Raw genomic sequence first — 13,513 nt, 5'->3', positions numbered from 1 at the left:
CAACAGATACCTCTCTAAACCTGACTTTCTTTCCCATTCATTCAAATTGGTTCCATTCAAAAATTAGCTTGCACTGCCTCCCAAAGTTCAAGGCTATAAATTCAACTCTATTGTTTCCAAAGCTTTCTGGGTTAAGGGTTCTTGTAGGACATTCCTACAATGATCAACCAGCAAACAATCACGTATCCATTTCATTACTCAAACCTCACGAGGATTACAATGTTGACTTGGTAATGCATGGTGGCATGTATTGTCTGGGAAGAACACCAAGTCTGCTTCCTTAGTCTTACCCTTTGACCTGGTGAACCATCACGTCCTGGTCTCCCTTGCCCTCCCGGCATCCCCTGGCATGTGAAAAAGACAAACAATTAGATGATGTTGCCGAATGCTTGTGTCTAACTTAGAAAGTTGTGGGATCGAGTCCTGCTCCTAGACAGGAGTAAAGGGCCTAGACTGACATTCCCAGACCCTGCGAAGGATGAAAAACATAGGGAAAAGACAGAGGAATGAGACGCGGTGATTTGGTCTTGCAGACAGCCAACATGGACACAAGAAGTTGATTGGCTTCACATACATTGAAACCATTCTGTGATTCAATACAGGGAATAAAAAAATACAAGAGAGTCAGGTTTTTATCAGTTTGCTGTTTGTTGGACCTTGCTGTGTGGAAATAGGCTGTCATGTTTTCTATATTACAACAGTAACCACTTGTTGGCTCTAAAACCCATTTTGGGGTGTCCTGTAATCCTAAAAGGCGCTATACAAAAATAAGTTTTCTTTCTTTCTCCAGGGTATACTGGAATATCTGGCACTCATGTTCAATCCAGCTTTTATACTGGGACAGAAGGCCTCTGCTCTTGCTAGCTGTAAGGGCTTTATTAGCAACCAATTTGGAAATTCTCAATCCAAGTTCCAGTTGGTATGTTTTTGCATCACCCTTGTGAAGCAGCTGAGTACCTGTATGGACCCCCAATGTTCCTGCATGGGCACCATTATGCCTGTCTGTTTGTGTGTTATGTGGAACATTCTTGTTCCAGTCCTTCTTGAGCCCCCAGCCACAAGTCTTTCTCCAATACATCAAAGACATCATCGATGCTGCCTCCCTCTCTCAGACAGAATTGGAAAAATATATCAATTACATTCTAACTTCCACCCTGGTCTTACCTCCACCTGGTTCATCCCTGACTCTTTCCTTCCCTTGACATTTGTTTCCATTTCTGGGGATAGGTTGGACACCAGTATCCAATGCAAATGCATCAATCCCCACAGTTCCTTTGACTATACATCCTCACACCCTGCTTCCTGCAAAGACTCTGTTCCATTCTCCCAATTCCTCCATCTCCATCTCCATCACATCTGTTTTTCTACAAGTCGGCCTGTGAAATGTCCACCTTCTTCCTCAACCAAAGAATCCTCAGCACCATGGTTGAGAAGGCCCTCAGTCATGTCAACTGATCTCCTACACTTCAGTTCTCACCCCCTCTATTCAATCCCACAAGAGTGATGGAGACCCCTTGTCCTCACCTGCCATCCCACCAGGTTCCACGTCCAGAGGATCATTAGCCATTATTTCTGCTACTTCTAACAGAATGCCACCACAGGACACATATTCCTCTCCACTCCTTTGTCAGCCTCGCGCAGGAACTGTTCCCTTTACGACACCACGGTTCACTCCTCCTCCACTCCCAATGCCTGCCCGTGTACCTCCTCCCTCAGCATTCAAGGCCCCAGGCACACCTTCCAGGTGCTTTACCCGCAATTCACTCAAACTAGTCTACTGTATTCGCTGCTCACAACGTGATCTCCTCTACAGTGGGGCACCTGGCCTGTTTGGACACAACATCCCAGCCTCCTCCAATCCTCTTAAGGGTATCCCATTATAGCAGTTGAGTCCTTAACTTTGTTCACCAATCCTCATGACATCCGCACCACCGATTCGCCACTATCTCCTGCCCTGCTTCTCGAAACTATACCTCCTACATGTCCTGATGCCTTCCTTTTTGATGGTATCCAAAGACTGATGGCTCCTTCCTTATCTCACCCCTGTGTCTACAGAGAGATACAGCGAGGTTAAGTGAGTGGGCAAAAATTTAGCATATGTAATTTAATATGCGGCATTTTGAGGCGATACACTTTGACAGGAAGAATAGAAGAGCTGAATTTAAATGGAGAAAGTCTGCAGAAAGCCACAGAATAGAAGGATTTGGGGGCCCACGTGTATGAATCATGAAAAGCTCACTTCCAGGTTTAGTCGGTAATAGGGAAGGTAAATGGATTGTTGGCCTTTATTTCAAAAGGAATGGAATATGAAAGGAGATGTCCTGTTAAACTATACAAAGTACTGGTCAGGCCACAGCTGGAATGCTGTGATCAGTTTCAGTCCTCTTATCTAAGGAAGGATACACTGACAATGGAGGCTGTCCAGAGAAAGTTCATTAGTCTGATACCTGCTATAGAGGGATTGCCCTATGAGGAGAGGTTGAGTAGGTTTCAGAGAGTACAAAAGCAAAAATATTTGTTAAGCTTTAATAAATTGATTCTACCCCACTGTGAGTATGGTTCCCAAATCTGGGCACTTTAAGAATGTGAGGGAGAGGGTCAAAGTGAAGATGGGGAGAGAGAGAATAAGGGGCCCAAAGATGAGCAAAGCACTAAGGCCCATGATTTCTCTCCATTACCCTGGAGCTGACACTTGGATTTGAAATGGGCACCATGCACATGGTTACATTACTTCCTTCTGTCCCGGTGAGAAGATAAAGATCACAATCATAACTTTTAAAACAAAATGTGAATGTGGAGCTCTTCCTACCTATAACTCCAAAGTAATTGAGATGAAATGTGCACAGAATCTTAGAACATTATAAAAATAAAAGGGACTTGAATTTATATAGCACCTTTAACAACTTCTGAATATCACAAATACTTTTTTCAGTCAATTAACTACTTTTGAGGAGTAGTCACTCTTGTATGATAGAAAATGTGACAGCCAATTTGCACACAACAAGCTCATAGAAGCAGGAGAGATAAATGACCAGATCATCTTTTCATTGACATATAATTATTTTCCAAGGCTCAAGAAAAGTCATCCCCTGTCTTCTTCAAGCTAATGCCTTGGGGTCTAATTTACCAATTTGAGAGAGTGGGCAGGTTCTTGGTTTAATAAGCTCATCCAAAAGACAGTACTGCCTCTGTGCTGCATGTTCACAGGGGCCATCTGGATTTTGTGCTCATGTCTCTGGTGTGGGACTTGTAGACACATCCTTTTTTAGATTAGATTTCCTACAGTGTGGAAACAGGCCCTTTGGCCCAACAAGTCCACACCACCCCTTCAAATATCCCACCCAGACCCATCCCCCTATGACCCACACACCCCTGAACACTATGGGCAATTTAGCACGGCCGATCAACCTAGCCTGCATATCTTTGGACTGTGGGAGGAAACCGGAGCACCCGGAGGAAACCCACGGTGAGAATGTGCAAACTCGGCACAGTCAGTTATCCAAGGCTGGAATCGAAACTGGGTCCCTGGTGCTGTGAGGCTGCAGTGCTAACCACTGAGCCACCATGCCGCCCCTAACTCTGATGACTATAAGATGTTGTTTTGCAGGTGCCTTGCTTATTTTAATATCACATGAAGGCACAAATAACGTTTAGCATCATGAGCCATGTTTTGATACATACTTTAGCACGGCACTGGAGTCCTGTTAATGTAAGGAGCACAAGATGCTGTTTTTTTAAGGAAGGATAGGGCGAGTTGTTACGTAAAAAAATTGACTACAAACAGATTACACCACATTTACCAACTTGCTGGTCAGTTATCCTTTTAAATATTTAATATAATAATTGCAAACAGCTTTGTTGAAACAAGTACAGCAGCTTCTGTAAAATGAGACCAGAAATATTTCCTATTCAAATCAGGTGCCAGCAACTACAGGATTCTGAAAAGACAGTCTCCAAACACAATCAAGATTGGTTTATCCTACCAAACAAATTCTCACAGAAATGTATATGTTCAGAATCAATCTTCTCCAAAAATGCAGAAAGAAAGTTTGAGCGTGATGCAAGTTACATAAATGGAATACCTCCACAAAGTATTACAAATCAAATAGCTTATATTAATAAATAAATGCTATAGGACATTACTAAATAAATGTTATAGGACAAGATCAATGACTTAATCTCATACCTGGTGGCCGATGGGACCAAGATCTCCTTTCTCACCTTTTTCGCCAATGCTGCCCTAACAGGGTAAATAAAGACACCATTCAGACATCAATCTTCAGCTTGATTAAACATTAATGGTATAAGTAGGTATTTCCTCCATGATTTATTTCCAGTAAATTTTGCATTTTAACACAACCATTTTTAATTTCAATTACAATACTATAATTTAATTCTGCACAACACAATAAAATGCGCTGTAAGGACAATTAAAACTGGAGTGTAATTGGTCTGATGCATGGATCAGGGTCATCTTAAATCAACTGTTTCCAAATTACACCAACCCAAATATTCTTTGCGGCATTTAAAAGATCAGACATTAAATGAAGTGGACTTGTGATTCACTATAGCTCTCATTGATTGGATCTTGATTAGCTTCAATCCCAATTCACTACAAAACCAATCGATAAGGAATCCAAAGTTCTACTGAAGAGTCATATCAGATTCAAAATGTTAACTGTTTCTTTCTTCACAGATGCTGCTAGAAGTGCTTACTTTGTCCAGGATTTTCCGTTTTTATTATAGCTAGAAGTCCAATTGGCAGTAAGCTTGATTCACTAAGAGACCAAAAGGTCTTTAAACTAAGCCTGATTTGCTCTGAACCCAACTCAGAATGAGCCAGTTTCACTAGTAGCCAGATTCAATATGAGACCAACTGGCTATGAGCCTATGCTGCTTTGCTGCCCAAAGACCAATTTCACACCCAATCAGTTCTAACAAGGAAAGCCTCAAAAGCCTTCAGTGAACATCAAGCCAATTTTACAAAACTGCTGCTATGAGATTCAATCCTGGATGGAGAAACAACATGAACCCACCGGTAGTCCTTGAATGGAAAGTCCACTTGGTCCTTGGGGGCCAGGTTGACCCTGAGGGCCAATCGGTCCAATCTCACCGCGGAGACCCTCAGGTCCCTATCACAATAAAAGGAGACGCACAGATACATTATATGAGCCATTGATGTTAAGTAATTGATGAAGGCTGTCATTTTTGTGCATATGGTTATGCTGAAATCTTGGCGCTGAACATGAACAAGAGAATTGGATGCAGAATTAAGTAGTTATTAAAATTAACCTGCTGCAAAATTTGGTGCTCAAACATCAAACCATTGACTAAGTCTGTGGTATGACCACAATATTTACCCCATGGAGTACAGCCATTTAGTAGAACAATCTGCCGTTCCTTTGATGACATGGGTATTTTTCTCAAAAGAGAAAAATATGCACTCCATTAATTTCATGTATTTCTGTTATATTTACGAAGAGACCTCTTACCCTTTGACCTGGTTCTCCCCTCACTCCTCTTGGGCCTCTCAAACCTGGGCCACCCTGTAAAATACATATTCACATGACATCTGAGCAAGCTTACATCATACATGTCTTTGTAAGAAACTGTGAAAGCTGCATTTCTGAAACAAAAACAAAAATTACTGGAAATACACGGCAAACTCATCAATATTTATTTTCAAATTACACAATAGTGGCAGAATGTCAACAGATCTTTCTATATTGTCTATATTGTTGCTAAAGTTCTGTGAAGCATCTGCCCAGCCATCTTCATTTCACACTATAGCATATCCTTTTATTCCTTTCTCTCTCAGGTATTTATTTAACTTCCTTTAAATAGATCTACACTATTCACCTCAAACACAGTAATAGTCCACTTTTCACTTTGATTCTCCTGAGTCCTTCACTGGATTGATTCTTGACTATCTTCTATTTTCTCAAATGGAAACATTTTGCACTCTATCAAAGCCTTCCTTCCTTCATTTTAGAGGCAGTTCACTCCTAGCCTTCACTTCTCTTGTCAAATCAGGTCCAGCCTATCGAACACAAGTACAGAGAGTGCTGGAGAAGCTCAGCAGGGCTGGGGCATCTGTGGAGAATGGGACAGAGTTAGTGTTTCAAATCTGGCATGATTCTTCTTCAGATGCTGCCAGACCTCTGAGTTTCTTTCGAATTCTCGGTATTTGTCCCAAGTTTCCAGGTTGGACTGCACAAGAAGTCACATTCCTTGAATTCTGATGTGATGCCATAAAACAAAAATCATCAAATATTAGTATATCTTGAAGAAAAAAACGTGAAGACACTACGGATCCAGATGTCAAACATAAATTGCCAAAGCTTTGCTCACATTCCTCCTTGATGGGATTACTGTCTGACAATTTATTGATAGGGAATGAGTAACTTCTTCAACAATTTTATATATTCCTATCGTGTTTTTTACTGTCTGTAGACTTCTGGACTGTCTCAAGATTAGATTAGATTCCCTACAGTGTGGAAACAGGCCCTTTGGCCCAACATGTCCACACCACCCCTTGATATATCCCACCCAGACCCATCCCCCTGTAACTCACAGGCCCCTGAATACTACAGGCAATTTACCATGGCCAATCCACCTAGCCTGCACATCTTTGGACTGTGGGAGGAAACTGGAGCACCCGGAGGAAACCCACGCAGACACGGGGAGAATGTGCAAACTCCACACAGGCAGTCACCTGAGGCTGGAATTGAACCCGGGTCCTTGGTGCTGTGAGGCTGCAGTGCTAACCACTGAGCCACCATGCCGCCCCTCAAGACATGTAACTTAACACTGTTCACTAATTCAAACCTTGTGCTTCAAAAAAAATGTTTGCAATATAATGTTGAAAACAATACAATATCAAATGTACTCAGAAAGGAGAAAGACAACACTGATAACTCACAGCACATAAACAGTAATTTAGTCCAACAGTTCCATAACTGCGTTCATATTCCACACAAACTCCTCTATTCATCTGATCAATTTTTCCTATATTAGTCCTCAGTTGCATTTAACAAGTTTCTCTTGAATATCACAGATCACAATCTACGATATAGTTGCCCTTGAGTTTCTCTTAAATATTTCTATGCTATTCCACTAAACCATTCCTCTTATGTTAGAGAGTATCACATTCTCACTACTCTCTGGGGAAAAAAGTTACTCCTGAATTCTCCATGGTTTTATTAGTGACCGTCTTAAATCTACGATCCTTTCATACAAACTCTAGCCCATGTAGAAATCTTATTTCTAAATCTGGTCTAGCAAACCCTTCAACTATCTTAAAATGCTCGATCAGGTCTTTTTTGACTAGAGAGTAAAGGCTCAGACTGTTCAGCCTTTCATTGTTGCAAACCCTCCTGTAATTTCAATCACATTCGCAGCAGTAGCATGTATGGGCTGTGATCCCCGTTGGCTGCTGGATTGAGGCCAGACTTAGAGACTGCAGATCAGTGGAAAGGAATCAGTGAGGACATCCATGCAACTACCTGCTCCCATGTTATGGACCATTCTCACTGCAACCCCACCCTCCACTCTAAACTTCATAGTGCAGCCCATCCTCTATCCACTACACAACAAGCTGATCTCTTAACATTCCTTGTTTGGAAGTCAAGGATCATTGTCATTTCTTTCCATCTTGATGCTTAGACATCCCATCCTACTTTATGCAAGTGCCTCCAGTCATATGTTGGGTTCTTGCAGATCCAGAAAGTAGCAACTTCCAGTGTCATCAGTCCCATTTATGACATTTCTATCATATCTCCCCTTTTACCATTTTTGCACCAAGAAATACAACCCTAGCTTCTCTAGTCTCTCCACAGAACTGAAATCCCTCATCCCTACCAACATTGCAGAAATTTTCTCTAAACCATCTCCAGGATCCTGACATCTTTCTTTAAATACAGTGCCCTGAATTGAGCACAATATTCTAGACTAAACCTAACCAGTGACCTATGAAGATTTAGCAAAATCTCTTTGGTTTTCTACTCCACACCCTGATTACTAAAACCCAACATACTGTATACCTTACTAAGTGCACTGAGTACAGGATTAACAAGAAAAGGAGACTGGCCACAATTTTACAAATAAGATCTGCTTTTGAGTTCAAAAGTGCTGCATTTTATCCAGGTAAAGCTTTGCAAATCAAATTTCGCATCTTACAGGAGGTCCTAGGGGTCCAGGTGGTCCCTTGCTGTCTTGCGAACAAGTGCAGGCATGTGGAAGAGCTGGGCAATTGCTTTCATCCCTCTGTAATAAATCACATTGCGATTACTCATGTGAATGATGACAGGCAAGTAGAGAGCTTCTTTACTTTTCAGTCTGCTCCTCATAATAGTGATACCTTAGCCTGAATTATACACTGAGGTGAGCTAACCCACACAGAGTATACCCTGGAGGTGAGTCAGCTGCCCAACCTTCTCCTTTGCCAAATTGATACAGTTCATAATTGTTACTTTCTTTCAAAAATAAAATTACAAGTTCAGTTTTTCATCATTTCATACAAGCATGGCAATCTTGCAGTGTGAGTCAGTTATGCAACCAACACAATTTCCCACCAAGACTTAATATTTTGTGGAATGTTTGTGCTCCATGATTCTTAGGTCACCATTATATTGAGCTGCAAAGCACCTGGGGCCTGCAAGGTGAAGCAAATGACTACAGAGAGGAGTAAAACACTGCAAAAGGTTAGAATTCTGCCCCAAATTCCAGGGCTTTCCAATGAATTTGAGCTTTCTCTTTTTTGCACATTTTCATGACCCCAGAAACCCCAATTAAATGTTTTGGGTGATGGCTGTTTAACAAGTGCACGAGAAGTAGGTGTCTCTCATTCCAGGAGGTTAAAAAAAAAACTATTTTATAATTAAGAGATAGTAGGAACTGCAGATGCTGGAGAATCTGAGATAACAAGGTGTAGAGCTGGATGAACACAGCAAGCCAAGCAGCATCAGAGGAGCAGGAAGGCTAGACTTTTCTGAAGAAGGGTCTAGACCCTAAACCTCAGCTTTCCTGCTCCTCTGATGCTGCTTGGCCTGCTGTATTCAACCACCTCTACAACTTGACATCTCTATTTTGTAATCAACCTGTTCAGAGATATGATGACACACTTCTGGAACAGGTTGGACTTGAACCTGGGTCTTTTCCTGCCTCATTGAGCAAGTCGTCAATTAAAGGCCAGTAGCTCTGCAACATACTGGTGGCCTCAACCAATGCTGCAGGGAAGAAGGAGCATCAAGGCGGCTCCAAAACTCAGTAAAGTCCAGAATCTTGCGTGGGCCTGATCGTCAGGCCCTGGTGCAATGTGTACGTGGGGGAAATCACGTTGGAGAAGGCAGACACCAGGAAGTGGGATGAGGAGGAACAGGAGACACTTAGAGTCAAAATTATGGGGCGGGGGCTCAATTGCTAAAGGGACCCAGGAAGAATATGCCTTTCATGAACCAGCAGCTTGCAGGGTTAAATGACAGAAGCCACCGCCCACTTAGTGATCCCAATTGGGGTATGAGCAGCACACCCTCTGCCACCACTTCCAACCGTGAACTCGTGGCAAGGCATGTGTGGGTGGATTTGCCAACAATGGAGCAGTATGCTAGTTTACTGATCCATCCATCTGATTTCCTGTGTGCAAGTGAGCTGTAAAATTCAGTCCTTTATGTATCACAGTACAGACACTCCCAGACCACTCAACAGTCTCTTCAGATAGTGGGCAATCAGATTTACCTATTAAAAAATACACGATCCTGAGGGGGACTTGACCAGGTAAATGTTGAAAGCATGTTTTCTCTTCTGAGAGACACCAGAACCAGTTTAAAAATAAGGGATTATCCATTTAAAACAGAAATGAGGAAACGTTACTTTTTTCTCAGAGGGATAAGAATGTTTGGAATTCCACTGAAACAGCTGTGGATGCAGAATCTATAAATATTTGTGAAGTTGGAGGTTGATAGATAGTTGATCAGCAAGGGGATGGAAGATCCCCTTGTATACAGGAATGCAGAATTTTGGTTAAAAGCATATCAGCCATGAGTTTATTTAACATCATAGCAGACTTGAAGGGCTGAATGGCCTACTCTTGCTGACATATTCACACTTGCCACCACCCACAACCACGCCAGGGCAACATGAACATTTTTATCCAAGTATTCTAGGCAGTTGAGGCTTGGCTACAAGATCACTCTGACCGTGAACTCTCGATAAATATTATCTTTTATTTAAAAAAATCACAAAACTAGCACTCCGCAGAAATACAATGCCAGTGGAAAATTAACCAAGTGCCCATTTCTGTTCTGTGACAGCAGAATATTGTAAAAGGATGGGCAGGAACGAGGGAAGGCTCCAACAATTAGCCAGGATGAAGGGATTAAAGTTAAGCTTTCTTTCTCTGGTAAGAAGAAAGCTGAGGGGCGATTTGTTAGAAGGCTTTAAAATTATAAATGTTTCCACTTATGGGGGTATGTGAAACTGATGGTGATCAACCCAAGATAATCACCAATAAATCCAACAAGGAATTCGGGAGATACTTCATTACCTAGAGTCATAAGAATGAACACAGGGAGTGGATGTGGTGAATAAAGGATAGCTGGACAATCAAAATGGAGAAAGGAAAAAGAAGATAACTTCATCGAGCAACACGAAGTAGTTTTGGAGAAGGCTTGCGTGGAGTATTAACATTAGTTCGAGCGAGCAGGGCTAAACAGTCTGTCTCCACATAAATTCTATGTAATTATATTCAGTGTGGGGAAACTGGGCAGCTTATGACTGATCAGATCACAACTTGTTGTAGTGACTTTCCAATGTCAACAAGTGGGGTATAATTAGTTTCAGCCTTCCCAGGACTATGGAAAGGAAAAGGGGGCAAGAGTTCTGAAATAACCCCAAGAAGGCTGGTATCCCATCACCATGTTACCCTTTATTTACACATGCGTAGTACACGAGACTGACCCAGCTAGCACAGAGCCGGCTCTTAAGAGTAAACAGAACCCCTAACACATTTGTTTCTATCTGTCAGCCAGGGGTCCGTGATTGGATCAGGTTAACAGCCCTAATCAGTGATTGTATTCTGTAAGGTCCACCTGCCTGACCTTGTTACAGTCACGGCAGGTTCCTGTATCTAATCACTACCCTGTAACCCTCATCGAAAGCATTTTTAGTGGCAATAGGTAACAGTTTGATAGAGTCAAACTAATTCTCCCTCGGTCCTCTCCTGCACTCCCTTAATAAATTCAACATAAAATTTGGGAGAAAACCCCCAGTCCCCATTCCATTGCAAAGTAAAATGCTGCTGTTCTCTCCCTAGGTTCACACACGAATGAGCAAGGCATCTGAGAGATGTCAATACCCATTGAAGCAGAAAATGATGCAGCACAGAAGGAGACCATTGGTTTTTTGACCCATTGTGTGGGTGTGCCAAGTCTTTGAAGAAGCTACCCAATTAGTTCTGCCTTTACCCACAGCCCTGTAATTTTTCTCCTTCAAGTATTTATCTAATTCCGTTTCGAATATCACTATTGAATTTGCTCCCATTGTCCTTTCAGGCAATACATTACATCAATTTACTGCTCAAAACAAAAATCCCTATCCCTGTTTTGGTTCTTCTGACAGTTACTAAAACAACAAGAGATACTAACTTACAATCACTAGGAAAATCTGGGAGTTAACACTGTCTAAATAAGATAAATCATTATGGAGTTTTATTGGAAATAATAAAACATGTTCTCTCTGTTGTAAACAACAGCATCCTTTATAATCAGAAGTTTGAAGGTTGGAATGCATCGGAAGTTATTTTCACATGCCTACAAAGATGTGATTTATTTCCTCAATGAGTGGACTTGTTTTTCTTTCTCTCCAGACTCCTTTCTCTCCTACATGCACAATGCTACGTAAGCAATGACTCAGAGACTAAAGCTGAACTCAGTCCTTATCTCCATGAGTCCCCAGTATACATTTATTCAGGACTGATGAATCTGGCCACAATATGTTCACCCTACCACAGCCATTTCTTTTCTTAGAAATATGTTACTGCTTTAGCTTAGCATTATGGGAAATCGTTATACACTGCCTTAGGAATGCCTTCAGAAAGACAGGCCAGAAGGTCTGTCTTCAAATCAATTTCACAACATGCCTGCACAGGTTGATTAAAAATATTTACATGCAAAACTCATATATTTCAGCTATTCACAGACCCTTATTGCAGAAAGGCCATAGGTGAGATGGTGGCTTGAACCAGCAAGTCAGAGGCCAAGACAAAAACTCAATTAATTAATGAAATCTGAAACTGAAGATAAGTCTCAGTACTTATGATCACGGTCATTGCAAAACCCATCTGACTCACTAGGGAAGGAAATCTGCCAACCTTACCTGGCCTACATGTGACTCCAGGCCCACAATAATGTAACTGACTCTTAACTATGCTTTGCTCAGTTCCAGGACAGGGAAGGTGAACAACAAATGATGGCCTTACCAATCATGCCCACATCCCATGGAAGAATGTTTAAAATTTGCCCATTGTACACATGCAGACTTTTTGAAAGCACTATCCAATTAGAGCTGTCCCCCTCCTCTTTTCCTCGAGCCCTGTAGATCACAGCTAGAGCTGTAAAGGCTGGAAACAATCCCACTGATGGCCTGCACTCCTGGGATAACAACTGCGCATGATGTAATCCAGAGCAAAAAGTCAGGTCAAAGTTGACAGCACACATTTGGTACCCATGACTGGCAACAAAACGGCAAAACCATTTATCTGTCTACGTGCCCCTGAGTGCTAGCCCTCTCTTACTTACACAGAGATCACCCACTGACAAACAAAATAGTCAATCAAATTGGTTTCCCAATGGCAGACCGAACAATTCCGATGCTCTCCTGGTCAGCCTCTCCCCATGCACCCTCCAACAACTTCAGCTCATTCAATATGCCTTGCCTCATTGATAACATGGGATTACATTTCCAGATGCTGGGGGTCCTGTTCCATTCTGTCAGCTGTTAATGACACAGCCTATTTAATGCAGCTGCCAGCCGAGCTCGTTCTATTTAGATGCTGCTGGGGAAATGAGGGGTGGGCAGGAATTCACAGCTGCAGCCTGCTTGGACCACATGCATGCAAAAAGGAACCCTTGGAGGATTCTTAACTCCAGCATCATTCAGCTTCTGAATTGTGAAAACAGTGGACAATCATTTTTTTTTTACAATTCAGCAAATAGAAACCTCTGCAATTCTATTGCAAGTTTAACTGTTGTGTTACACATATGGAAGACAGAATCCACAGAATGATGGTAAACTGATTTAAAACCAGACTTGTACTGTGTGCAATATTGGACTTCACACTGTAGGATGAATTTCTAGCTTTAAGGAGGTACACCATGAGTTCTAATGAAACCACCGACTGGAAATATCACAAATGCAATTTACTGTGGATGTAGAAAATTGGAACTCAAAACAGAAACTGCCAGAATTACTCAATAGGTCTTGCGGCATGCATGGAGGCAGTAACGGGGTTAGTGTA

At 41.9% G+C, this 13,513-nt stretch overlaps 1 protein-coding gene across 6 annotated transcripts in view; it reads right to left on the bottom strand.

Moving 5' to 3' along the window:
- The window catches only part of col14a1a (collagen, type XIV, alpha 1a), a 222,218-nt gene that overhangs the window by 34,024 nt on the left and 174,681 nt on the right, over positions 1 to 13,513 (bottom strand). For all 6 annotated transcript variants that reach the window (XM_048528630.2, XM_059645936.1, XM_059645937.1 and 3 more), the window contains 5 exons: positions 8,179 to 8,265; positions 5,493 to 5,546; positions 5,037 to 5,132; positions 4,187 to 4,240; positions 291 to 344 (listed from right to left, as the gene is read on the bottom strand). In XM_048528630.2, the coding sequence (XP_048384587.1) occupies positions 291 to 344; positions 4,187 to 4,240; positions 5,037 to 5,132; positions 5,493 to 5,546; positions 8,179 to 8,265 (345 nt within the window). The remainder of the gene's footprint in view (positions 1 to 290; positions 345 to 4,186; positions 4,241 to 5,036; positions 5,133 to 5,492; positions 5,547 to 8,178; positions 8,266 to 13,513) is intronic.

Source organism: Stegostoma tigrinum, chromosome 5, assembly GCF_030684315.1.
Source record: "Stegostoma tigrinum isolate sSteTig4 chromosome 5, sSteTig4.hap1, whole genome shotgun sequence".
Taxonomy (NCBI): domain Eukaryota; kingdom Metazoa; phylum Chordata; class Chondrichthyes; order Orectolobiformes; family Stegostomatidae; genus Stegostoma; species Stegostoma tigrinum.
Note: the sequence above shows the minus strand (reverse complement) of the source record. Positions and strands in the feature narration are given on the sequence as shown.